This window comes from Myripristis murdjan, chromosome 17, assembly GCF_902150065.1.
Source record: "Myripristis murdjan chromosome 17, fMyrMur1.1, whole genome shotgun sequence".
NCBI classification, from domain to species: Eukaryota; Metazoa; Chordata; class Actinopteri; order Holocentriformes; family Holocentridae; genus Myripristis; species Myripristis murdjan.
Window position 1 is genome coordinate 22,972,804 of NC_043996.1, and position 26,598 is coordinate 22,999,401.

General features: G+C 42.3%; 1 protein-coding gene across 6 annotated transcripts in view; it reads left to right on the plus strand.

Moving 5' to 3' along the window:
• Window positions 1-26,598, plus strand: part of mib1 (MIB E3 ubiquitin protein ligase 1) — a 61,171-nt gene that overhangs the window by 1,250 nt on the left and 33,323 nt on the right. For all 6 annotated transcript variants that reach the window (XM_030073707.1, XM_030073708.1, XM_030073712.1 and 3 more), the window contains exons 2-12: window positions 209-380; window positions 3,065-3,194; window positions 8,229-8,333; window positions 9,358-9,424; window positions 10,567-10,771; window positions 11,430-11,613; window positions 12,942-13,086; window positions 13,225-13,358; window positions 14,911-15,018; window positions 15,216-15,413; window positions 15,668-15,819. In XM_030073707.1, the coding sequence (XP_029929567.1) occupies window positions 209-380; window positions 3,065-3,194; window positions 8,229-8,333; window positions 9,358-9,424; window positions 10,567-10,771; window positions 11,430-11,613; window positions 12,942-13,086; window positions 13,225-13,358; window positions 14,911-15,018; window positions 15,216-15,413; window positions 15,668-15,819 (1,600 nt within the window). The remainder of the gene's footprint in view (window positions 1-208; window positions 381-3,064; window positions 3,195-8,228; window positions 8,334-9,357; window positions 9,425-10,566; window positions 10,772-11,429; window positions 11,614-12,941; window positions 13,087-13,224; window positions 13,359-14,910; window positions 15,019-15,215; window positions 15,414-15,667; window positions 15,820-26,598) is intronic.

Genomic DNA, 26,598 nt, shown 5'->3' on the forward strand with positions numbered 1-26,598 from the left:
CCATGTGCACACTCTAAGTTAAGCGTTAGAAGTAATTCACTAGTGCTGCATAATTACTCTTTATTTATTTGTGCCAGAGCTACGGATAACTCTGATGGTAAATTATTGTGGAACTGCATATACAAATTCTCATTCAATACTCTGCTCAAATTTGATAACAGCATCATCTGGTTCTTAACTAATGTCTCTCAACTTTGCACTGTCTCAGGTATCAAGCATGATGGGACCATGTGTGACACCTGCCGCCAACAGCCCATCATCGGGATTCGCTGGAAGTGTGCAGAGTGCACCAACTATGACCTGTGCACAACCTGTTACCATGGAGACAAGCATCACCTGAGACACCGGTTCTATAGGATCACCACTCCTGGCAGTGAGAGGTTAGTGAACCCACTGTGCTGTCATGATCCATAGGTGACGTGGTATTGCCCACCCTTCTAAGTCTTGTAGTTCAGCTTTGTGTTGCTCTATGTGTGTGTGACATTTGAGAGGCCTTTTTTGAGCCCTGCCTCTCAGGCAGACACAACATGTGGTTGCTGCTGCTAGCCTTCTGTTGCCAGGCAACAACTCAGCCTCGTTTTCAGATCCAGTCAGTGTTGTTTGGGCTCAGGCACAAAGCTGACCTTTTAAAAATAACATTAATTGCAATATTAATTTCCTTCCATTACTAATGTCAAGTCCAAATGTGCAACAATTGCAGCAGATGTTAGTAGAATCTTAATAACTTAGCGTCTTAAGCTTAAAAAATAGTAAAGAATTATACAAACATTATACTATTGTGGATATATATGTAAACTTACAAGATCTGGCCAAATTATCTATGATAGTTATTTTTACGTTTTCAAACATGCTTTACACAGAACTCAAGGCAGTTTGTGACTTCAGGAGGGAAAAACCATAAAAAAAAAAAAAACAATATAATTTGAAGAACTTATTGTATTGACCTATTTGCGTAGCTATGTAGACAGACAGTTAAATATAAATTTGGACAAACTACATTAAATTGTGTCTTTGCACACAGTGTCATTATTTATGATGGTGCTTCATCCATTTCAAGTGTATTTCAGCCAAAGCCCATTGTGAGGTTCAGTGGATGAATGCATGGCCCAACAGCTGGCAGTCTTTTCAAATGAGTGTGACTTCATTTCCCCCGAGACAGTCATTGCATGGTAGCACACAATGGGTGCTAGAGGTCTCCCCTGCTCACACTCCTCTGACGGCATGGTGTGGTGTTTTGTTATGCCACATTAGATTCTCTGACTGACCGCTGAAGAGGGAGTGGCTGGAGGCCACAAGCTGTTTGTATTGGTTAGACTAACACTGCCCAGCTGCCATGTCTACCATCAAGGACCACATAGTTGTTAGATGGTTAGAGCTCTGCCAGATAATTTATTAGCCATTATCTTTTTCCATGGTTTGACTTGTAGCTGCTGTTGAGTTTAGGTTGCAGTGTTCAGCATCAAAGAAAATTTTGCTTGGTGGAAATTTGCATTTGGCATCTAGGGCTATTCATATGCATTGGAAGTACCATGATGGTTTGGTAACATAACAGTAAGGTCACAATGTGTTATTATCAGTAAAATACTTAATTGTTATTTTGATCAGTGTACGCTATGATAAACAACAGTGCTTGTATATGACTGCAGTTAAAAAAAAGTAGAAATATTATTCTGAAGGAGCATTAAAAGTCAAAATCTACTTTGGTCATGGAGTGTGGCTCACCACTGTGCTCTGGTCACTGAGCCCTGGGTGCATGTGAGATTTCAAAGTACTGGAAAGACTAATGATTGGTCACTCATAGTCCGGACTCATCACTCTTGTTTGATCTGGCTTTCATCTTATCGCTTGTGTCATCAAACATGAGTTGCCAAATAACTCACTTTGTACTTAAGACAGTTATGATGATGTTTGTTGGGTGCTGCTTTGCTGACACTTAAGGTATGTCACTGCTTAATCTAGCATAATGGTGCTGTGTTTCTCTCAGCTATTTCCTTACTGTCTCACTGTCTATGAGTACAGGCATTGCAGTATCTCTTATTAGTATCTATTTTGCTGGCTTGTATTTGTGGTGCAGTGATGAGAGGAATGGGACATGAAATGAATGTTTTGGCAGAGCTCTAGAGATCAGAGTTTGCCATCTGGCAGTCTAACAGTGCTCTGGTAAAGCACCACTCTACTCCCCTGACTCGAATCGTATGGTTCATCTTCAGTTGTGATCCAAACTGGGAGCAATTTAGGACAGACCAAGCATATTTTGAATTGTTTCCACCTTTAATTTTGTCCTTTTGGACAGGTAGGATGGTCAGTGCCATTTGAACTCTGCTGTGCACCAAATAACTGCACCAAGGCCGTCTGAAAATGTAGATTTTGGTCCTCCTCCAAGTCAGCTGTTGTGCAGTTTGTTGTTGTATGATCAGTGGCAACTACAGTAAACCACCCCAAATTGCATGGTTTTATAGGTGTAAGGAGACGCATGCTCAGAAGTGCTAGTTAGCCCCCCTTGCCCCTCCCCATGAGTCTTTTGTTTACAAGCCCTGGTTTCCTTGTAATTTGGCAGTGTGAACCTAATCAAACCAAACACAAAAACACAACAGACTAAACTTTTCCACTGTGGTTCAGACTAAAGAAAACAAACTCATCCTACCCTTAGTTAATATTTGTTTTGTTTATTTCTGTTGTGTGTTTTTATGTGAACCCTATGGGTTCACCTGCACAAACTTATGATTTGTTGCTTGTTTTCTCATGTTTGTTTTTCTAATATTTGCATTTTACCGTTGTATTTTTATCACTTTGCTCTTGTATGTAATGCAAATGAACCAACGCTGAGCACTTTTAGTGGATCTTTGTCTCTCCAACCCAACTTGGTTTGGCTTACTTCTCTCAGGATAGATTGTAAGGAAGTGTGGGTTAGATGATGCTGACATCAGCCTCTTGCTCATGAGAATGTCAGAAATAGCATAATAATGCTTTCTCTTTAACACCAATGAGCTTTTGCGATGCTATGCTCTTTTAAAATGATTATATGCTCATTTCTTCAGTGAGAATCCTGTTTTTCTTTGAACAGAGTCCTTTTGGAGTCACGTCGCAAGTCAAAGAAAATCACAGCCAGAGGCATCTTTACTGGTGGCCGAGTGGTGAGAGGAGTGGACTGGCAGTGGGAAGACCAGGATGGAGGCAATGGGAGGAGAGGAAAGGTAGGATACCAGGAGGACAGAGCCTGTAACTATTCTGTTTACTCCCCAGGCTGAAACCTGTATGTGTTTACTGACTGCTACATCTGAGCAAGCAGGGGGTGTCTGCTGGTCTGGCCTTAGTAAGATGTTGACGTGGGCTAGGTGAATGGGGCGTAGTGCTTGAGGAAAAAGTTTCTCTGCAACGGGTTTTCTGACAAATCAGTCTGGACGCCACCTCGGACTTATTTAGGGTTCCAGCCACACTGAGTTATGTGGAGTGGACATGGCATTGAATTATATGAGATATAAGTAAAAGGCTGTTGCACTTGTTTTAGAAGCAACAGATTTCTTGTGCTGAAAATGATGAATCATTCCCATACAGTGTTTTTTTTTTTTCTTTCTTTTTTTGCGTGTATGGCTGATTGAGCTGGGTAATTTTTAAAGGCACTGACATTTACTGCCAACACACATTGAGCCAGCAGCACCTAGCGTACATGTTGGCAAACTGGGAAGCTGACAACCTCTCATCAGGTCCTATTAATGTGCTGGCAAGACAGATGAATGGAGAGAAAAAACAGCCTCATGCATTTCCACTCATGTATATTACCACCTATTACTTTTACAAAAAAAGCTGTCAGCTGGTTGTGAGCTTCACCTGTGAATACAATGATCAGTAAGTGCAATAATGGCTAAATCATAATTTGGGATTTTAAAAAAATATGTTTTCCTGGTTTATTTTTCAGTAATGTTACTGTTAATAAAAATGATCTAATGAAAAATTAACTAAATTTATGAAAAAAGGGTATTTTTCCTTTTTATATAATTCAGAGCTAGTGAGGGATCTGATCGTAGGCTTACTTTGACCCTGTTTCCAGCTGGTATTAAGATCCGTCCTGAGTGATCTGATCACAAGCTGACACCTCAAAGCACAGGTGTAAACAAGCACCACTGCGTCCTCAATGTGTCTTGAGATCCAATTGCTCAGGCCACATTCAGAGGTGGCCTGGGTCAGTTTTGTTCACATTGCATTTGAAGTGTAAACACACGTGTCCCAGGATGAATGAAGGACCGTCTACACACCTGATGTCCTTTGTCTTAAGCTCCGGTAGCTGGACTGTCACTTTGCCAACAGAAAAAGTATCCTGCCTGATTTTGCCTAGCACAGCTGAGCTGTCAGCTGATGGGCAAATGCAAAATGAAGTGCAGGTCTGCTAGAAGGTATTCGTTTAGTGGGAACTATATGGGAGCCAGGGACAGCTCAGCTCCCCTTAATATGAGCTCGCCTAAGACATGATTTGAGAAATTTAGAGGGGGGTGTCTCTAAAATATGTATTGATAACATGCAAGGCTTTTCTTAAAATTTGGAGCTGGTTGGCTTTCTTTAATTTTGTGCTGGCAGAAAATTAAAAATTAAATAAATTCTTTCTAACCCTAGACGCAATAGAGTAACTATAGGAATACTACAAAAATATTACAGGCGACAGTGTGAATGTGCACTCGTTTCACTCTCCCCTGGGTTTAGTTTTTTTTTTTAAAGCCTCATTTCTGACACACATCAGAGCAGTCACAACTGGAGAGTCCCCACCCACCTGCACGTTCCAGCCTGTAATAATTTACAGATGTGAAATGCGTCTGAAGTAATTGACAGTGCATTAAAATGAGGCTGAAGTGAGCAAGAATGTCTCCTTTTGTCAAATGCCTGGTGCCAATTTTATTTTTCACTTATTTATATATTTATTTTGTGTGGAAGGAGGACCAGCAAAGTAAGAATTTCCTTGTAAAAACTGAAAAAACAACCTGTAAATGTAAATGATATGTGTTTATTTGCATTTAGAGTGGGAAGGTGAGATCCAAACCCAAGTGGGCAGGCGAGATGCATGTACAGGCGCATTTTAATGCCAGGTGTGAACAGGTGGACTGAGAACTTTCCATTTGTGGTCTGATCACCAAAGACATGGCCTTTGAGACCAGGCTCCTTTTCTATCCACTAAATAAATTGCAGTCATCCCCACAGCTTAAAAAGTGAAAATAATTTTTTTTTTTTATCATCTTTCCTTGCTGCTCAGCCCACAAGGAAAGATAAGGGTCAAACTTCAACACTGCATTAATTTGTGTTATTTTTTTAATAATGCACTAAGGTCCTCAAGTTAATCACATGTGTTAACACGTTAACTTTGTAATAATATAAACCCAGCTCCTGCACACAACATGTTGCTATTTTCAGCTCCTTTCTCCTTTTCTCTGTTAAAAAATTCTGTGCTGGACTCAAGTGGAAGTGTTTTATTCAGACTCTAAACAACAAAGGGCTTCTGGTCAGTGTGTAGTTTACATAATCCCAAGCAGGGGTTGTCTGCTCTACTCTGAGTTACTGAGAATGGGAGTAGCACAGTTCGATGTAACGTCTACATTATGTACAGTATGGTGGGTGCAAAATTTTGTCGTGATTGGGTCAAATTTTCTAGAGAAACTGTCGGAAGGGTGGATTTTGCATAAAATTTAAAATGGAGGAATACTGTCAGGGTTGAAATGAAAAGTGAAGTTTGTGCTGAGCCACAGAATCCCAGGAAGAACAGCTGATTATAGGCCTCACTGTCAAGGCAGTGTTGGCCAGCCTGTTAAGTTACAAAGTAAAGTGCCACGATCTAGCTGATGAGTTAATTTTTGTTTTTTGCCTGAGTAGTGAAGAATGTTTTTAGACCTATTTACGAAACTGGATTGCCCCAGTGTAAAACTTTACAGATTTCTGCCACTCTTTCACTGTGATCTTTGTCATCAACATTATTCATGTGCCAAGTCGTAAATCCACAGTTATGACTATCAAATATCTGTGAAAGAGGCTTGTTGCAGGCAGCTCAGTCATGTTGTGTTTAAAATTCAGTGCAGATTGAGACTGTTTTTAAGGGAAATTTGAAAAAAAAAGTTGCTGTTGTATTGATTTGTGATGATTTGTGATGATTTTTGACCAAATGTGGTCAGACTAAATATGTATTTTAAAAGTTACTGCTGCAGCATAACACTTTAAAGAATGATGGCTCACTTACTGTTTGTGCATACTCATAACTATCAACTTCATTTGTGCATCATGGCCAAGCAGTTTAATTTTCAAAAGACTAAGTAGCTATAATCTGGGAAGCCCATAGATCCTGTGTGCAAAATTTTATTGACATTGGATCGACTTTCCAGGAGAGAAGGTAAACAATTTGTTATGCATAAAATTCAAAATTGAAATGATGCGCAACACAAATTATGTACAGTGGATTTGGCGTAACCAAGAACCCTGAAGAAAAATTTTTGATCAAATGGTAAAATGGCTTGTGAAAGATTTCGCCTGATCAGTGAGAGATATTTGAAACCTGTCCACGTGGTTTGATTATTTTATGTTTTGTGGTCTCCAAGGTACAGGAAGAAGAAGATGAATCAAAAACCCATAGAAACTAGTTGAACATGTCAATGAAAAACTACTCATTCTTATTTATCTTTACTAAGAATACAAACAGACATCCTTGCCGCAGGTCATTTCAGGCTTAAATACATTACTAGAAAGTAACACGATGTCCGATGAGGTTGCATTTGTTTAACACAGTCTGTTTAGATTTATATTGCCACAAAGCCATAAAGCGCTTCTAGTTTGACTCTGGTCCAGACCCCAGAGTATTCAATTTTAGAGTCCCTGCAGGCATTTTAAGACTTAATTTTGCTGTGTTATTTAATGGCATATCTCATTATTGTTTTATGATGCTGTAAGCAATATGCTCTCGAGAAAACTGCTATTACATGTCCTGCAGCTTAGATGTTAGTTTAGCATGAATATTACCTCCTACGGCCCATTAATCAATTACCTCTGGAAAGGGCCTGAAAATAATCTAACGATTACAGTTCTGTATTTACTTAAGGCGTAACTGTTAATTAAAGAATTCATTTACTGTAATATTGCTCTCCTCCTGACATTTTGTTAATTTTATGAAAAGGTTGTGCTACTTGGGGTGAAGGGGAAAAAAATCCTGAGCAACTTTGAATTGATTTTTGCAGCTCTAATTTGGTTTAAAAAATAGTTTAAATCTTTCATTTCACACTTTTTTTTTATATATCTAGAATGATCAAGGGAGCTCTTCATATTTAAACTCTGACCTTGCTCATTACCTGTTTATGCCCATAACACCTCGTTTTCCTCAGCTTACAATAATATTTTGTGCCAAGTGTGTATGTGCTTCATGATGCTCGAAGATACTTTTGAAGCTCCTTTTTTTTCCCAGCAAACCAACATAATAGCGATCATAAAAGTGTAATAAAAATGTTCCTGAGGTTTTGGCAACTGTAGCCAATTGATGGGGAAAAAAAAAAACAATAAAAAGTTGAGCCTATTGAATCTAAAATTGCAATGCGATGAGTATCAAGACAAAATCAAATTGTGACCCACAAGAATCAAAACCTAATCAAATTGTTCAGTCCCCACTGATTCCCACTCCTATTATTTCGTAGTAGTTAGGGAATGAAACTTTCCTCTCGCCTGAAACACAGTGATGGAGCAGCATACAGATCTGCAGACATTGCAGTCTATAGATTAGGTACCTCAACTCGACAGCAACCTTCAGTTTCTCGGTCACTGCACACTATCTGTAGCCGTTTCCAAAGATGTTTTAGATAAAGTTGAAGCTGTGAATAAAGTGTAAATTGTTGACCCTGTACCTGACTGGTAGGTGTATAGCAGGCAGGTATAGTGAGTAGCGAGACCACCCTTGAACTGTAGGAGCCCAAGTTCAAGTTAACGTGGCTTTGAGCAAGGCTTCAAATGCCTACTAACTCTAGGTTTGCTAACCTGTACCTGTCCATGCACTCTGACATTCTGGTGGCGAGGGAAAAAAGAGATTATTTCTCAGTGGGGGTTCCTCTGCATATGAGGCATTACTATGTTGACGGCTCTCTTTGCACACACGGTTCGCCAAAACATTTGTTGAACTGACACTGTCCATGAAAGTCTGAAGACAACTCCATCTGAACCACAATAATTTAATTTCTGTTTCCTTTTTTTTTTTCAACCCCCTTCCTCTTCCACAGGTGACAGAGATCCAGGACTGGAGTGCAGCCAGCCCTCACAGTGCTGCCTACGTATTGTGGGACAATGGGGCCAAGAACCTTTACAGAGTTGGCTTTGAGGGAATGGTGAGCAAACTTCCAGTCGGACACTCACTCACTCACACACACGTAGTCGCACACAGAGTCATACAAAAGATCAGCTGTCAGGTGGCTTTTGTATTTGACCACAGGGCCAAGGCTCTTTCTTTCGTTGCCAGGCCTTTGTGAGGCAGCATGTGTAAGGCGCCATTGTGCAGGCAGCTGGAAGAGGAGGGTATCTACATGATAAAGGAAATCTGTTCCTCTCTGCTTTTTAAGGGAAGAGAGTGAACATTGAGGTCAGCGTAAGAGGAGGGGGGCGTCCTCTTGGGGTTGTTGAGGCTGCAGCTACACACGCGTCTCAAATGAAAATCTTCTCTCTTATTGGTGGAGACTACCCCTGTCTTTTACAAGTGGGGCCAATTGGGTTTCTTGGTTGTGTGACAGATTTGTCTTTTGTTATTCTAATAGATTGAAATTATATTGAGGGGAAGAGAGACAGCATCTGCTTCTGGATTAAACAAGTCATGGGTTAGACCCCCCATTTTGACAGTTTTAACTCTGCTTCTCTCAGGACAGTAGGCAAGCCCTGCCTGCAAGCACAAAGACATTGCAGCTAAATGTATATTGCAAATAAAGCCAGTGAAGCAACACTTTTGCCTGTTCTGTAATGACTGTTTTGTGCATATAGCATCATAAGATCAATATGCGTCCCGTTAACTGGATACAAGCGATTTATTTCTTAAGACTAGTGTTACTGAAGACTGTAGGGTCCCATCACTTCAGAGGGATGTCTGCACTGCCTCATAATCATCTCTGCCCTCTAACTCTGCCACAGTCGCTGCACATCTGAGTCATCACAAACGATATAACGCTCTCCTATCTAGCTATGTAATGTTTCATTGTCCTTGCTTGCCCTTAGGGCAAGCTATTGTTGGTATTCAGTACAACTACAGTGCCATTGCAGCTTGAAGTGTGTGAATTCTTGGTGACATAATTCATGATCATGCTCCTTCTCTAATGGAATTACCTCAGCTAATTATCTTATTCCCTTCCCTCTTGTCTCCTTCAGTCGGACTTGAAGTGTGTCCAGGATGCCAAAGGAGGCTCATTTTACCGAGACCACTGTCCCGTGCTAGGTAAGTAAGCCACTGATCTGTGTCCACCGTCATTATTGCACCAATTCTCTCACCTATCGTTCTGGTGCAGTGACTTCCAAGGACATTAGGGAGAGCATCCTGTGTAGTTACTTTGTCGCACCACTAGATGGTAGCACCCCACAGTCACCTGGCTGTCTTCAGGCGAGTACAGGCGCAGGTTATGCAGTTACAGCATTCCAAGAATTCCAGGAATTAAATGCCTCTCTATTGCCTTATTGGCCAGGGATCCCTGGGCTGGGCTTGGCAACAGATCCAGCACTGCAGCAAAAAGACCCTCCTAAAGTTTGACAGCACCATCATTCTCACATACCTATGTTTTCCATGTATAAGCAGCAGTACAAGCAGCAGCTCTTCACTTAAACGTGATTGCGCTCTCAGATAGTATACATTTGTGTTATGTATGAAATACTGAAGTGTATTAGGTGGGTAGGTAAGTTTGAAGGAAACCAGGGAGACAAATGCACTTATCCACCTTCCTCCAAAACCCACTGAAGCTTTAGCAATAGGTGTGCACTTGATTGAGATTCGTTAGCAAAGCTCTCCTGCTGAGTTTACTTTGATTGGTCAAATGCCAGAGCCTTAAAATGTATATGGAAAAGGAAGCAGAGGAGTGATGTTATTAATTTGAGATTCTGACGCGTTATCTTATCCACTTGTGTCCACTGAACTTGGGGGTTCGTTTTGCTGCTACACAAGTTATAATTATACTGTGTATTTTAACTGTGAGGCAACTGCAATATTATTTTCAGATTTGGCATTTGATTTGATTAGTAGTAGGGCTGTAGGCAGGATTGTGACTAGCAACATTAGTAATTGGTCGTCTGCTTTGCTTCAGTCTGTACAGGGTTGACTTTATCTACATATTATTTTGTTTATTGATTTATGTTTTGTTAATTTTCCATTTTCATTTGAATCACACCAACATTTAATTTTTTTAATGCTGTAGCATTGTTGGTTCTCCACATTCATGCCAATAAGGCCCCTAGAATCCATTTTATTTTCATAACATTTTCTCCTGGTATCTTCTCAATTAATAATAGATTTATTCTATACAAATAGCATTATTAATAGACTGCACTTTTATTATTAATAAGCTTAACTTGACCTCTTATATCTCCTAGGCGAGCAGAATGGCAACAGAAATCCTGGAGGTCTTCAGATTGGAGACCTGGTCAACATTGACCTGGACTTAGAGATTGTCCAGTCCCTTCAACATGGCCACGGAGGGTGGACTGATGGTATGTTCGAGACCCTCACTACCACTGGCACTGTGTGCGGCATAGATGAGGATCATGACATCGTGGTTCAGTACCCCAGTGGGAACAGGTGAGACCCAAGGGCACAGCATACACCCTTAGTTGATATGGTTCTTGCTGAAGGGGTCCAATGCAAATGTAGTTTGGCTTGGTGTTTCCTGGCAGTGCAACTGTTTGTGTTCAGAGTTCTTTATGCATTGTGTTTAGTTCTCTATTTTACAATACATAAATTTACATCTTAAATGAGCCTTGCCTCAGTGCAGTCAAGAGCTGTCAGATCCTTCACTCTTCAATGCACTGTCAGACTTGATCATGGATCGATGCTTGACACAAGAGATATTCTGAAAAGTGTTAATTAAGCAATAGCTACCTAAAATAAAGTAAAAGTTGTGTTACCATGAAAATGTAACCTGAACAACGAATCTTTACACCTTAGCTGCAAATTGTCACACTTCGCTGACAGTGTGCTTCTAATATTCAGAAAGAACATCTCGGTCTGCTCTCTGTCTACTTGTGGAAAATTATGTGGAAATTGTAGAAAAACTATATTTTAAAAAGTATGAAAGAAAGTCTTCTAAAATTTAGCGCTTCTCACAAACCCGTCAGACTTGTATCGTGGCATGTTTTCACAGAGCTAAACAAAATTCATGATCATTCAGACAATGTATGTTAAGAATGGTGAGTGATGTAGCTGGTGTTCCTTCAGTGAGTTATGTCTGTATCCGCAGGTGGACATTTAACCCAGCGGTGCTAACAAAGGCCAATGTGGTGCGTAGTGGTGAGGTAGCAGCCGGGGCGGAGGGAGGCAGTTCCCAGTTCCTAGTGGGAGACCTCGTCCAGATATGCTACGATATCGACCGCATCAAGCTGCTGCAGAGGGGCCATGGAGAGTGGGCTGAGGCGATGCTGCCTGTAAGAGATGGAAAGACACACATGCATACTTGTGTGTGCCAATTTCACCTCTCACACAGTGGGCTTTCTTCATACAAATACCCTTTTTTAAACCCTGATTCCATCATTTTAGTATGATCATTTTAAAGAAAAGGATTATACTTTCAACGATGATGCACATTTGTTTTGCCACTGAAAATGGGAGAAAATCTGTGCCGCCTTCTGATTTTGGCATCAAGGTATTTTTTTTGAAAAACACAACTTGGGTTTGGATTTTGTCACAGGCACAAAATTTGCATGCAGGAACCTTTCATGCATTAGGCCCAATGAGTTTCACCACCAGTGTATAATTTTTTGCTGTTCAGTATGCACTTTAATCAGTGCCAGTTGCTTGTCTCCGATGTAGAAAACGACTGATGTTGAAATATCGTTGATATGCAGAAACGCTGCAAACAAAGAATGTTCCCTGCCAAATTAGGCTGCTCATGATAAGGATTATTGCCATTTTACTTCTCATGTTTTTATTTATTTCATGTTCTATCTCAACAAGACTCTATTCTTCCCTTATTATAAAGTTTATTCATGGCTGTCCAATGTGCCTTAGGTTATGTAATGCCAGTCCACCTCAATATGTCACTTGTCCCTACCAAACTAGACCCCCTCAGCAGCTAATGAGCCTTAAAACCCCGAGATGGGCTGTAGCTTTGATCACTAACCATGGCTGTTCGCCGCCCGCTGCTGCTCCTACTGCAGCAGTCCCTGTTATTGATGGCATCCTCCAGGACAACCCCAGCTCGAGCTCGACAGACTCAAAGTGCCTCCTCCTCATGCAGCCAGGATCAGGATGATATGAATCGAAATTGGAAAGCATTTTGGTGTGTCCTCTGAAACCCCAGAGAGAACGCGTTTATTGGCTGTATAGATGAGAAATAGGGTAGCTAATAGAAGGGTCTTCCTCTGTCTCCCTGTCCCTTTGTCTTTGTCTGTCTGTCTCTCTGTCTCACTCTCTCTTTCTCCCTCTCTCTCATGCAGGCAAATGCCCTCTGAATGAATAATGAGACTGAAACTTTAAATTAGTCTGCGATAATCTTTTGTCAATTTTTTTTTTATCTTTTGGGACGGGCTGGCCTTTTTTCCACTCCTTTTAGGACAATTGCTTTGTTGAGCTGGAATTTTCTCAGTTTTTCATCCCTTTCTCCCATCTCTTTCTGTTTTCTTGGCTCTTTCTCACGCTCTCTGTGTCACGTTCTCTCTTTCTGTCTCTTGCTCACTTTCAGACCCTTTTACACACATAGCCTAGAGGCAAACAACCCTCCTTATACTAATGAGTTTGTCATCTTCCTCAACAGACCCTAGGCAAGGTGGGTCGTGTGCAGCAGATCTACTCTGACAGTGACCTCAAAGTTGAGGTTTGCGGCACCTCATGGACATACAATCCCGCCGCTGTCACCAAGGTTGCCCCTTCAGGCTCAGCTGTCAGCAATGCCTCAGGAGGTAGGCAACATGCAGCACACCCTCAACACAGTGCCGCACTTTTGATGCGCAGAGACGTGTCTTTTTCATCCTCTGTCCCTGTCCCTCTCACACCCAAACACAACCCCCTCTGATGTTGTTCTCCTCTCATCTGGCCAGAGCGTTTGTCTCAGTTGCTGAAGAAACTGTTTGAGACCCAAGAGTCTGGAGACATCAACGAAGAGCTTGTCAAGGCAGCGGCCAATGGAGACCTGGCCAAGGTGGAGGACATCCTCAAGAGACCTGATGTGGATGTAAGTGCTTTGACCCATCAAGCTTGGTATCGGAGCAGGCTGGTTGAGGTGGATAGACAGTCTGTCAAGATGGGTTTTCAATGATAAATGCTAGGGTTGTGTGAAAATCTGATTTCACAATACGTTAACGAATACCATCATGGCAGTGTTGTTTCATAGACTGTGGGGTGCTCCAATTTCATATCACATTATTGATATGATACTGATATGTTTTTCACACATGTAGCACCTGACAGGAGATTGTCCTTTAGCTGACGGGTGGTGCCAGGTTAGAGTGTGCAGGAGGCAGGACGTGACGCAAAAAAGTATGTGGTGGAAATCAAAGTGCTTTAGGGTTTCCACCAGTTTCATGCCAGTTCCATGATAGAAAGGTCATCAGCACGCCCACAAGCTTGCTGTAAATTTTCCAGACAATGGCCTATTCTATTCACATGTGGCTCAACCAGGCATCATGTGGAGCTGGCAGGGTAAAGTCCGTTTAATGTCCGGTCCAACTGATTTGGACATCTGCATTCTCACATACAGCTCCCCCAGTTAATGTCTAAATAAATTCAAGGTTGTAGTGTGTGTGACCACTGACAGTGCAATTTAGTGGTCAGTTTTCTGTGATTTGCCTTTTCTTGACCTGCAGTAAACATGCCAGGTTACATTACATTACTGCATCCTGAAAATACAACCTTACTTACTGTTTGATAAAAACCAAATCACTGACTTAAGCTATAAAATCTCAAAATCTGTCTGAGTACAGTGGTAATTGCAGCTGAATTGCCCCTGGCTGTGTTTGGGCCTCAGTGTACGGAGGAGAGGCTGGGAGTCTCCTAGGAGAGGGCTGTGAGATCCTCCCACTCCTGCGCCTCTCTCAATCTGAAAAGCATTAAGCCTGGGCCCGGAGGAGGCACCAAGGGGCACTGGTGTGCACTGCAGCACAAGCCTGATTCACTCTCAGCATCAAGTTGAGATCTATGAACCTAGTGAGGTCCCAGATTCTGTCCTGACACAGGAAGCAGGCTGGGGCAAACACCCAGTTGTCAGGGACAGCAGCCTGGGCACCATGCAGCTTATAAGAACTGGTTAGGTCTAGCCTCTCAAATGCACTGCAATACTGTCTTCCGTTAGAGAGAGTGTGTGTGTATGAGTTTGTTTTGTGTGTGTGTGTGTGTGTGTGTCAGTTTGGTGAAGGCTGGCCAGGTGCCCTACTGCCTTTCAGTGGAATTATTTGCTTAAAGCTGAGCACACTGAGCCTGGCCAAGTGATTCGCCCGCCAGGACAAGAGACGTCTCAAGACTCCCAGAGGAGTCCGCATTAATATTTATGCTCTGAATTATTGCAGTGCTGCAGTTAGTGAAGAAACACATAGGCGTGCATGCGCACAGACAAACACACACACACACACACACACACACACACACACATGCACACTTAAACATACAGTTAACCAATCTGGCAGAGCTTCACATGAACATGTAGCTCAGTTGATATAAATTAAACACATGCAACATGACATTGACAAACATACACACACCTTCTCACTTTGCTTTTCTCTTCTTTGCAGGTGAACGGGCAGTGTGCTGGACACACTGCCATGCAGGCAGCCAGTCAAAATGGTCACGTGGATGTGCTCAAACTGCTGCTCAAACACAATGTGGATCTGGAGGCTGAGGTTTGTATAGTTAAAACAATTTTTTCCTTCCTCAGCAATCATACCTACCATTCCTCCATGCCATTAAATACTCATTACATAATATGAATCATCATCAAGTTCAGGCATTCATACATCTAAACTCATCACTTGAAAAAGTGGGGAAATCCATTCAGAGTATCAGCTGTGAGTCTTTCCTGGTTGATCACTGTCTTCAGGACAAAGATGGAGACCGGGCGGTGCACCATGCAGCCTTTGGTGATGAGGGCTCCGTCATTGAGGTGCTACAGAGGGGTGGGGCTGACCTGAACGCCAGGAACAAGCGCAGACAGACACCACTACACATCGCTGTGAATAAGGGCCACCTACAGGTGGTCAAAACCTTGCTGGATTTTGGCTGCCACCCCAGCCTCCAGGTATCATTTTTTTTCTTTATTCCCCCATTCAGAAATGGCATGTGACATTTTAGAAATGTAGCTAATTTATATAGCAATCCAGCTTATACTTGACCCCCCCCTTAAGGATCGGTCTCTGGTGCATTGATTCATGCAGAATCTCCTATGGAGATATATTTATTATTGTAATAAAGAGATCATTAAAGAGACTTGACATGATCTAGATGGTTTGAATTACTGAGTGACAGTAAATGACAGGAAGTCCCACCCTGCAGGATTCAGAGGGAGACACACCTCTGCACGATGCCATCAGCAAGAAGAGAGACGACATGCTTTCAGTGCTGCTGGAGGCTGGTGCCGACGTTACAATCACCAACAACAACGGCTTTAATGCCCTGCATCACGCTGCCCTGCGAGGAAACCCCAGGTATGAGGCACACTCCTGCCACTGCCAGCTGTTACTTCTGCTTGATGTTCTCCCAGGGACCCAGGAAATGATTAGATGGAATCTGTGGGGACAGAATTCTTCCAAATTAAAAGAAAAAAACAAACAAAAAAAACAATGGCTGCCTCCTATTTCCAGTGAAACCTAGATTAGATCCAGACATTCCTAACTGTTAGATATTAGTGTAGACACTTTGCACATTTCTATTATTCACACATTTGGTTAACAGATGATAGCCAGGCACTAAGGCTGTTAAAGAATGTACTGGTAGGTACCACAAACATTGTCATTACATGTGTTATTTGGTTTATTACTAGGCTTATTTGGTCTTAAGAGGTGAATAGTATCTCAAAATTCTTATTTTTGTTCTGTTATTCTCAGCCCCACTTATTGGCCAAACCCACAGGAAAATAGAATTAGGAGACAGTTTATCACATTCACACATTTTGGAGACATAATGCCTTTTGAAAAGTTAAAATAGTAAACCATATGATAACAACAGTTGATATAGTAAACACTTTTTGCCCATTGAATGATGCAGTCCCTCTTTGGGCCAGTGAGTGCATTGTAAAAGTAGACTGAAATGGAGCAGTGAGATGCATTATCACAAAAATTTTGTGAAAATCTGATCAGTGGCATCCAAGATATTGTTCCTGAAAGGCAGATAATTAAACATAAGTCATAGTCCAATACAACTTGTGTTTCATTCAGTCTCTGTGTAGTTTTTTATAAATGTTAGATGTCAAAATATAGCAGTGCCACCCCCCAATATCATCACAAGGGTAAGAAATAATCCGCATTATTACCAACCAACATGAAAGTTCTGAAAATCCAAAACTGTTTGTGTGACTCATTTCATGAAGCAAGACTGTTTTTTAGTTCTTGTCGCATACAATAACCACACAATCACAACTTCTGCTTTTAACAACAGTTCATTGCCAGAGGCACTAATCTGTTACTCTTAATTACTTAATCATTCTCTGTGGGAATGACTGACATTGTCGCTTAAAGAAGTGAACTGAGAGAGACACTAACCCAAGTCAATAAGTATCATAAACAAGCGCAAGATTTTTGTGCAGGTCTCAAAAGTCTGTTAAAGTACAATGTCTGACAATGTGTGCTCATTTCACAGATTTTTATTTGTTGTGAAGAATTTTCTCTAGTCGTAGAATGATAGGGCCTATGCAGACCATTATCAGCACATATCAAATTCAAACAAAACTAAATTCAGTCAAGATATTAAGGCCTTGAAAAAAGTATGGAATCCTGAATATGAAAAATATGCAGAAAGCCTGTATATTATGACTTACCTGCAGGATTCTCTAGGTTATTAGAGGCAAAGTTTCACAAATTTTAATAAAGCTCCATAACAGCCTAACATATTCCTCTTTGCCCTACTCTAATGCTGTCTAATAAGCTAGCAAGATGTAATTTCTGACTGAACAGCATTCATCAGTTCAAAAAATTCTTATTGCCATTTGAGAGAGATCAATAGGTTGCAGAGTGAGTGACAGCTGATTATCAGCTCAGAGTGTGCCTTCATGTGTTTCTCTCACATAGCTCTACCATTAAAAAAAATAATAATAATAAAAGAAGCAAAATATATTTTCACAACTCCAAAGCCTTAGAATTTGCATTTTCTTAGGGACAATTAAAAATCATTTGTCTAAAAAATGTGTGTTTTTACCACTTTTTTATTTTGCTGCTTGCAGCTGCAGAGCCAGCTTGAAAAAGTATCAAAATGTAATCAAAGGGCAACATTGTATGGATAATCATTTGGAATTCCTCCACACAGATTCCATTTAAAATTCAAAAGTAGTTAAATGCCAATTGTCCATGCCAAATATTCATTTAATTTTTTTGCTGATGTGAGACCCCAAAAGGTCATGGGAGATGAGTGCCATTTTTTTTTCAGCACTCACATTTGACATTAATGTTCGATTTAGATCTATTTTTGGTCCTCAATGCAGTTTGACGTTCATTGAATTTTGAAGCAGGCTTTATCCATCTCCCCAACAGATGGTATGGACTCAAATTGACATTACACTACCTTTGAGGCCCTGAAAGCATCTGTCATATTGTGATTTTTTTTGCCATGTAACTAATAGCCCTTGAAGTTCATTAGTTGTTTCTTTTTTGCTGTTACGGTGGTCTGTCGCTCTGTGTTGTTAGCAGAGGCTAGCCTGAAGTGGCTGGCCTGCATAGCAGCGGCAGCCTTGTCCTTGGCCACAGATATTTCTGGCTGCACCTGGTTACTGCTCCACTCTGTGATGGGTTTATTCTGGTCTCTGAACCATGAGAATATTAAGGATGGCTCAGAGAGACTGCTGTCTGTATCAGGTTGATCATCCAGGGCCTCTTAAGGTGATGGACACTGGTGTTATAGGGTCGGGATTATAGACTCTGGAGTGGTTTTTAGAAAAGTCAACAGCTGCCTCCAAGCTGAGCTCTTGGTGTGTGCGTGAGTTTGTGCGTGTGTGTGTGTGTGTGTGTGTGTATGCATGCTTGCACCCACTTGCTCTGTGTATCTGTGTGTGTGTTTGTCCCATGCCAAATTTCATTCCCCTTTATTGGCACACATTCTTTTGGCACGAGGACAAATGGAATTGGGGTCAGAGGGCTGTGGAGCACCTGCCACCTGCCACAAGCCCAGCCAGACCTAGCCCTACACCTCTGGCACAGTCTGCAGAATAGCCTGTCTAAAGCCCCTGCATGCTCTCACCAACCAGCACCCTGGAAGATAGCCTGTTAGACAATAATCTGGGCTGCAATCAGCCCGTGCTTCATAATGTATTGAATGCATCGTTTTCACAGCCCAGTAATAGTAATGGTTTTATATGAATCTCTGTGTGTATGTGAAGAGTGGAATTCAGTGTAGAAGTGATTTGGAAGCTGGTGACCCTTAGGACTTACATAGCACCCTCTTGTGTGTAATATCACAGGCCTCAGTTTGTTATTGACTCAGAGATGAAAAGCACTGGAGTCAGTATTTCCTATCGCAGGGCCCCTGTCGCGTTGCACGTGTGAGTGTGCTGCTCGCCTCAGCCCGTGCTCTGTCCCCTTGCCTTCAGAGAAACGAAGATATATGTCACCTTCTCCATTCTGGCCATTTACTTTTATTTCACGCTTGAGCTCCTGCAATATCGCAGAGACAGTCCTCTAGACTCGACCCAAGTCCTAAAACCCCTCGAAAATCTCTCCCTAGGTTGAACTGAAAATACTTTGACTATGTGTTTCTTAGTGGAGAGGCGGTTGTTTCGATTGAGTGCTTTAAGGAAGTCCTGCCGTGGAATCATATAGCTAGAAAGTGCCATGAAGAGGTGCTTGGTTCAGCAGAAGTGTGAAATCCCTCGATGCAAGTGTATGAAGCTGGACCTATCTTGATGGCTGGATGATGACTGCTGTTGTCATTTCATAATTGTTAATTATTTCATAAGCTCATAATTGCATCCACTTCTCCCTCTCAAATTTAGACTGAGTCATTGCTCAGAATTTTCTGGTATACAGTTGAAAAAGCCTTCCTAAGCCAAGTCTGCCTGTGAAATGAAAAAAAAAAAAAAAACTTGTGTATGTTCTGCTACACTTTCTCTACCTAAGAGATGTAAGCTATCAACATCAAGTGCTACAGTTTTGGAACCAAGCAGAGAGTGGTTCAGAGTCCCTGGCGTTTGTGTGTGTGGGTGTGTGGGTATGTGGGTGTGTGTGTGTAACGTCACTGGGCATTGTAAGAGCGCGGGTGGGTCTTCCAGTGGTGGAAAGAAGATGGAGGAGGACAGAGAGGAGGAACCCTGTAGGTGACAGATGAATCTGGCCATGTGGAGTCTCAAACACTGAGACAAATCAACTCCGCCAGCAGGGGTGCCCAGTAATCTGGGAGCCTAACTATATATCACCCTGTTCATTACACCACACACACACACAAACACATCAATACACACGCGCGCACACACTTGTGTAAATGCAATTCCTCATAAATTAGACCCAGTTGTTAAGTTTTACAGTTGCTAGTAAATGGAAAGTGATGGAATAACCAATGGTAACAAGTTTGGAAAAGGTTTTCCTCGGACATCCATAACATGTCTTCTGTCTGGGTGTGTTTACTGCACCTCCCTCCTGCGAGAGGAGCCTGGCTTGTCCCTGTGTCTCTCCCTTGGGTTTCTTGAGGCCAGTAGCTGCTACAGCATTGTAAACAATACGATTAATAGCCCATGACTCATAAATGGGCTCCAAACAAGCTCTGCAGCAGCGGTCTGCACCCTTTTACATGTCACCCTCTTTTAATATTTGCCCACCTACCTCTCTTTAATACAGCGCCCAGCCTTCTTTTAATGCAGCGACGTACAGGACGGGCTTATATGGTAATCACCTCACCTAGGGGTACGGTGGACACCGATCGTGTTCATACAACGTTCTGAAATGCCGACAAGTATTCCCTATGTAATGGTTCGCTCTGCTAGAACTAATAGGCAGTGTCGTAATAGCAGTGGTTGTAACAGGGATCATAATTAGATTGAAAATAGTGTTGTGGGCCTGTTGAGAGGCAACTGTGTGAAATGGGTCAAATGTTTGCGTTTATGGGGGCTTACCGCTGCATTCCACTGTTGGCCATCACTGATAATGGTGGAATTAAGTATTTATCATCATCTCTCTCTCTCCCTCAGATTAGGTGGATTGTAAAGGCTGGGTTGGGCTACTGTGATTGTATAGCCTAGATCCTTTTACATTACCGACATAGGTTGTCACAGGGAGTGTTTACTGTAATGTTTACTGTTTACTGTAATTTTATGCAGCTGTGGTGCTTTGGGTGGTAATTCTAGTTTTGTCCCTTAACTGTCACTGTTTAGGAACATCCCAGCTACACTTACTTTAGTTTAAGATAAGATAAATAATTATGGTTATATTTAATTTCAGATTTTCTCTTGAGGTGGTGAAGATTGGTGGTGGTGCACCACAGCTAAATATATACGGAGAAAACACTGGTCTTGGGTATTGGTCTAATGCAGACTTCATTTTCTTCCAAGAAAGAATCCGGAATATATTTTTGAAGATGATTCGAACATTACAAAAACCAAACATTTAATGTCTTATCTGCTTTTGTTTGATTTTATTGCCCACTCACCTTTGTACATTGATTAGAATAATGAATTACTATACATTTTGATTATAACTCACCCTTTGAAGTAGGAATATTGTTATGTTGCATAGTTATGATTTATGTTGTCTGACGAAGCGAGTGGGTCACTTTGACATAGGCTTAATTGTAAGCCAAATTAGGAAGGCACAGAGGGATGGAGAGGGACCAAAAACAAAGGGAGGGCAGGGGACGCGGTGCGATGGGGGTCTAGTTTGATCTGCCTGCCTGTTCTGCGACATCAGCGAATGAGTGTGTGATGCTTTAACTGCCTATGAGGGGTCTGCTCCTGTGATTTGTTCGTTCAGCTCCTGTCCTCCAGAACATCTGGCTCTCATCTACCCCTCTTTGTCCATCCTCGCTGCGGAAGGCTCCAGGACAGGGGAGAAGCGAGAGAGTGTGTGCGCATGTGTGTTTAACCATACAACTGCAACTAGCTCCCTCTTTCCCTTGCACTTAATTCTTCCTCACATCTCCTTTTTACAATTCCATTGTACCCCGCTGTGCTCCACTGGCTGTCTCCTTTGTTTTTGCCCCCTGCCTCCACTACAGTGTAATTGACTGTTATTATCTAATGACAGTCAGTTTAAATGTCTTAGCTAGACAGATGTACATTCTCATACAGACATGTGAGTGCTGTGTTTCTGAAATAGTGTGTATGATGCGTTTACCCCCTGCTATTTCTTTAAAAAAAAAAAAAAAAAAAAGGCTTTGATATCAGTCTCTTGGGGGCAGACAGGCAACACTCAGTCAGAAAAGGGGACCATACCAGAGGTTTTAAGCTAGGATTGGTATTTTTTATTGGTCAAAAAAAGAGACAGGTTTTATCATGAAACATGACACTTAATCAATGAACACTCCAGATGTTGTAGATAGGGGAAAGTCACAGGCTAGTCATCATCATGGCATGCCCTGCTGGTCATGACAGAGATTGTGTTGAAGGCATCGCAGAAAAGGGAGCTCCCGCAGTCATCAAAGCATAGCTACAGCTGGTTGAAGGGGACCAAATCCATTCAAGAGGTGATTTGGTTCCATTTTACCAGCTTTAGCAAAGCATTGTGGAGTCACCATTTTCAGAGACAGAGATAGGAACTGTTAGTGAAGTACTCTGAGGCTCTGCCGCAATATAGTTTTCGTCCAACAGAGCCAATAAAATGACACTGTGAGCAAGGACAGAACACGCAACATTTGAACATCATCAAAAGCTGAGGTTCGGCTCATCAGACTGCGTCCACCCGCTTGCTGAAATGTACAAACTATCACACTCTCTCTTTCTCTCTTTGCTTGTTCACTTGAGCCCACTCTTTGTGACACACAGGTAGCACACGACATGCCACAGACCACCATGCCAGCAACACAGCTGCAGTTGATCAGCGCTACCGAACTCCCTCCTTTACTGCACTCCTACCAGCCTATTTATCCTTGTTGCTATCTTTTAAGTTTTCCTCTCGCCCCCCTCCCAGAGAGTGAGAAAAATTGTTCTCTGAGAAAAGGATAATAATAATCTGTGGTGGTGCACTTGAGTCAAATGTCCTGGAGTCATGTAGCAATTACAGGCTCTGACAGATGGGCCCTGCTGCAAGCACACTGCCACTCCGGTCACCAAGACGGCCAACAGACAAATGCAGACGTGCACTCACACAATCTCTCTCACTCGCACTCCTGCAGCAGCACTCTGGGGTGTCAAGTCACAACATTAATTTAGAACAGTCATTTAAGTCCCAGAGACTGATTTTTAGATGGTACAATATGAGCAGTGACTGAAGGCAGATTGTTTTATATCTCTTTGCATTCATACACAGTAAAATAATGCAGTTTATGGCTTGTTTTGTTGTATGCTTTTTTTTTTTGTTTTCTTTTTTTGGCCTTCATTGCTTTCTATTTAATCATTGCTAATGTTTCTTTGGCACCATTTTGTGAGAAGAATTTGAAGCGGAGTCAGCTTTTATGATTATTGACTCTTTTTTTGTGCCAACGTAAAAGTGAGTTTCTCAGACTGGCCAGCGACAGCTGAGGGATATATGGAACTGCTTGTAGACAGGCTGGAGGTCAACACAGGGCCAGATTGATATGGCACACCAGAGGCAGGTCTATTTGTAACATACACACACATGCTTGTTCTCTTACACACACACACACACACACACACACACACACACACACACACAGTCTCTCAGAGCAGAGTCAGGTGGTCAGGCTGCTCACCTCGTCTACTGGCCATAACAGGGCAAAAGCAGAGGAGACGACAGGCACTGAGCATTTGATAATGTCAGCATCTGCTGTGTGTGTCACTCAGACAGCAGGTCAGTGCTATTGAGGGCCTAGGAGGAACACTAAGTGCATGCCATGACCCCCCCTACCCCTTACCAACTACACACACATGTGCGTACACAGACACACCGGTGATGTCTTGATGGAAAAGAGAGCCAGTCAGACAAACAGAGAGACACATGCATATGGGTCTAAGTGGGGGAAAAAGGCTAAAACCTGAAAAGACAGCTTCCCTCAGAGCTCTCCTCCCGAATGTTTTCAGAAATAGGGCTCAATTTTGTATTTTGGGGTCCACTGAGGCAGCCTTTTCTTAGTTGTCTGTAAAGTTTTTCTGTTTCCAAGCTGAGTTTTATCAACTTCTTAATCCCATTTAGCAACTGTTGAAGAAATATTAACAGTTAACCTTTACAAATACGTGCACTGTGAGGTAAAATTATTGTAAGGTCTGCCTTCAAGCTTAGGCCTTTTCCCTTCAGCTTAGTGAAAAACTTGAGTGCTTCCTCCATTTTAGTCTTCATGCATCAAATATGACTTTACTGAAGCAAAAAATGGAAAGTTGGAAAGGGATGCGTAGGTTACCAACCCCATTTCTTTCTGATTATGTTTTTTTTTTTTTTTTTTTTAACATTTCCCCAGATGTCAGTGAAACAGGATTGCGGGCTGTCATCCTTTAAGCATCTAGCCTAAGCTTACATGTTTTCTCTCATCTACAGCAAATTGAGTAAGTTGTCGCAACACTTCGCATATTAATCAGTTAATCAAACTCTTAATCGAGTGTGGAGTATTTCATTAGAAAAGTGTTGTCGCACTAAAGTGGCATGCATACACCTTTTCATTACTGCCCTGCACTGGTGTGCACTTACGTAGTAGGCATTTTATAGGTGCGGACACACTGCGGTCTCTATGAAACAATGTTGCTATTTAGCTGAAGAAAGCTGGTTTGATGAAGGAATGGTTTTGTATAGATTGCTCTTTTAGGTTTGGCATTTCGGAGATCAGCCTTGTAAGGTTTGCCAGTAGTAAGCAAAATCATTAATGTAAATGTAAATTCAATGTTGTTGAGCCCGTAATTAGCCAATTTGTCTATCCATACATCAAATAATTATTGCATTTCCCAGACATGGTATTTGCTTCCATTAATTGTTGTGATGTGTTTTTTTTTTTTCTTTTTCTTTTTTTTTTTTCAATTTTTAATCCCCAATCTGGGTTCAAGATGCAATAAGGGAAAACACCTCAAGCTAACCAGTAAATCTAAAGGTCCATGTCCATGATGCAGCGGTGGGCACAGAGAGGGAGCAAAAGGTATTAGAATAGGTGAAAGTGCTAGATATGAATAGCTGGCCATGCAAACAGCTCCCCACCACCCCCCTCGCTCTGTCTCTCTCTCTCCCTCTCTCTCTCTCTCTCTCTCTCTCTCCCCCTCTGTCCCTGTTCTGTTGCCTTTATTTGTTTGAAGCAGTCTACAATTGGAATCAGCTGACAGGCCAGAGTTGACCCTGATCCTGCATTGTCACTTTTCGATGGCCTAATCTGACTGCCATGCGGCCCAGCAAAGCATTTGGCAAGCATAGCAAACGTGAACAATGAGAGCAGGAATCAGGGGAAGCAGGGAGGGGAGTATGGGGCAGCTGGGTTGACGGGGGGTGGGGATGGGGATGAGGGTTGGGGCATAAAGGGAGGGGGGGGGTCATAGTTAGACACACAGGATGGTTAACACAGCAGCCATATGATACAGCACTGGGGTAGAGCCAGCTTGTGGCAGCAGCGGCCTCAGTGCCTCTCTGATCTGCCTCCTCAGCAACTCTCTCCTGCTCTTTCAGTTGCATGTGAAAAAAATGCCAGCAAAGATGGCAGAGTTTTTGCCCAGTTCACCTTCTTTCTTCTGCCTGAGCCATGTGGGACGACTGGAAGATTATGTTATTAATGGTCAGGGGCAGCTCTAGCATACCACTCTACTTGCTGAAGTTGGGGATAAGTTGCAGCTGGCCGCATTTCAAGGGCTGTATTGCAGTAAAACCACCCAATAATGAAAGGAGGCCCTGTTCATATGGCGATGTCGCAGGGCGACTGTTAGCCCTTTAGTTGGTGGAGGTGGTACGCTGAATTCACACCACTGTCACTTAATCAGAGCAAGCCCAAACATATGATTGCTATCTTTTTAAATTAACCTTCATAATTGTCCAAAGAATTGTTGGCATATCTTAGATAAGAGATTTTTATTGGCCAAGGCAGTTTGAGAAAGCAGTAAGTTCCCTACAGCGATTATTGCTGCAGTGAGGCTGCCCAGAGACAGTATAGCTAATGTATGAGCCCTACCACTCACATTCACAGACTCTCTCTCCCCCTCTCTCCACTCTGCTTGCTATTTTCACTCACACCATGATTGCAGCCACATTAACAATCTCCATAGCATGAGATATATCCTCAGACAGTGCTGCCCAACATCATTTTCCTAATGCGAGGACTTGCACCTCACCAAGAATACATACTTCTTTACATTCCATAGCTATCATATGTTCATATGGGCACATAAAGAAGTATGTACACCAAGGAGGTAATCTCAGATATGACATTTTCTCACCTCTCAGCAAGGTCAGGGAAGTTAGGAGTAGAACATTTTTCCTCACCGTACTCCCTCCCAAGTAAGGCAGTCTGCACCGTAAGGTGACTTTGAGTGTAAATTCAGTTCAACGCTCTCTTCCTCTAGTTGCCATGTAAGGCTGAACCACCAGTCCCCCCGCCCCCCCGAACATATCAGAAGTGTTGCAGTCCATACCATAGCCGACAGTCCCAATGACCCCTGCTGTCCTCCAGAGAACTGGGAGAAACCATGAGGATCAGGGGGAGGAATACGGCTTGGGTGCTGCTCTCTTCCTCCTCCCTTTTTTTAGCAGTTAGAAGGTGGTCCTTTTCTTCTTCCAGAAAAAAAATGGGGAGGAGGTGGATTTAGGGGTTGGGCAAAAGCAGCAAAGAAAGGAAGAGTTTTCTCCTTGGTAGAACGTCCTTGTTGTTGCATGCCCCGTTGGACACCTTGTCTTGTATGAGGATCAGCTGCTGTGTCCTGGGAGCAGGGGTGCACCTACAAGCTTAATGGCCTACTGACATACTACATATTCTGGCTTCTTCCCCTCCCACTTGCCTAAATCTTTCTCCCTCACCACAACCATCTCTCTCTCACTCCTTTAATATCTCCCCCGCTATCTCTACCCTTCTCCCTTTCCACCCTATCACATTCACCAGTATGTACCTCCCTCTCATCTGTCCCTCATATGTCTCTCCTGTGTCAGCGACGTCCCCAGTGGCCTGCTAGAGCGCTTGCTGATGTTTGAAAACGAGGGTGATCCAAGTGGAACAGGAAG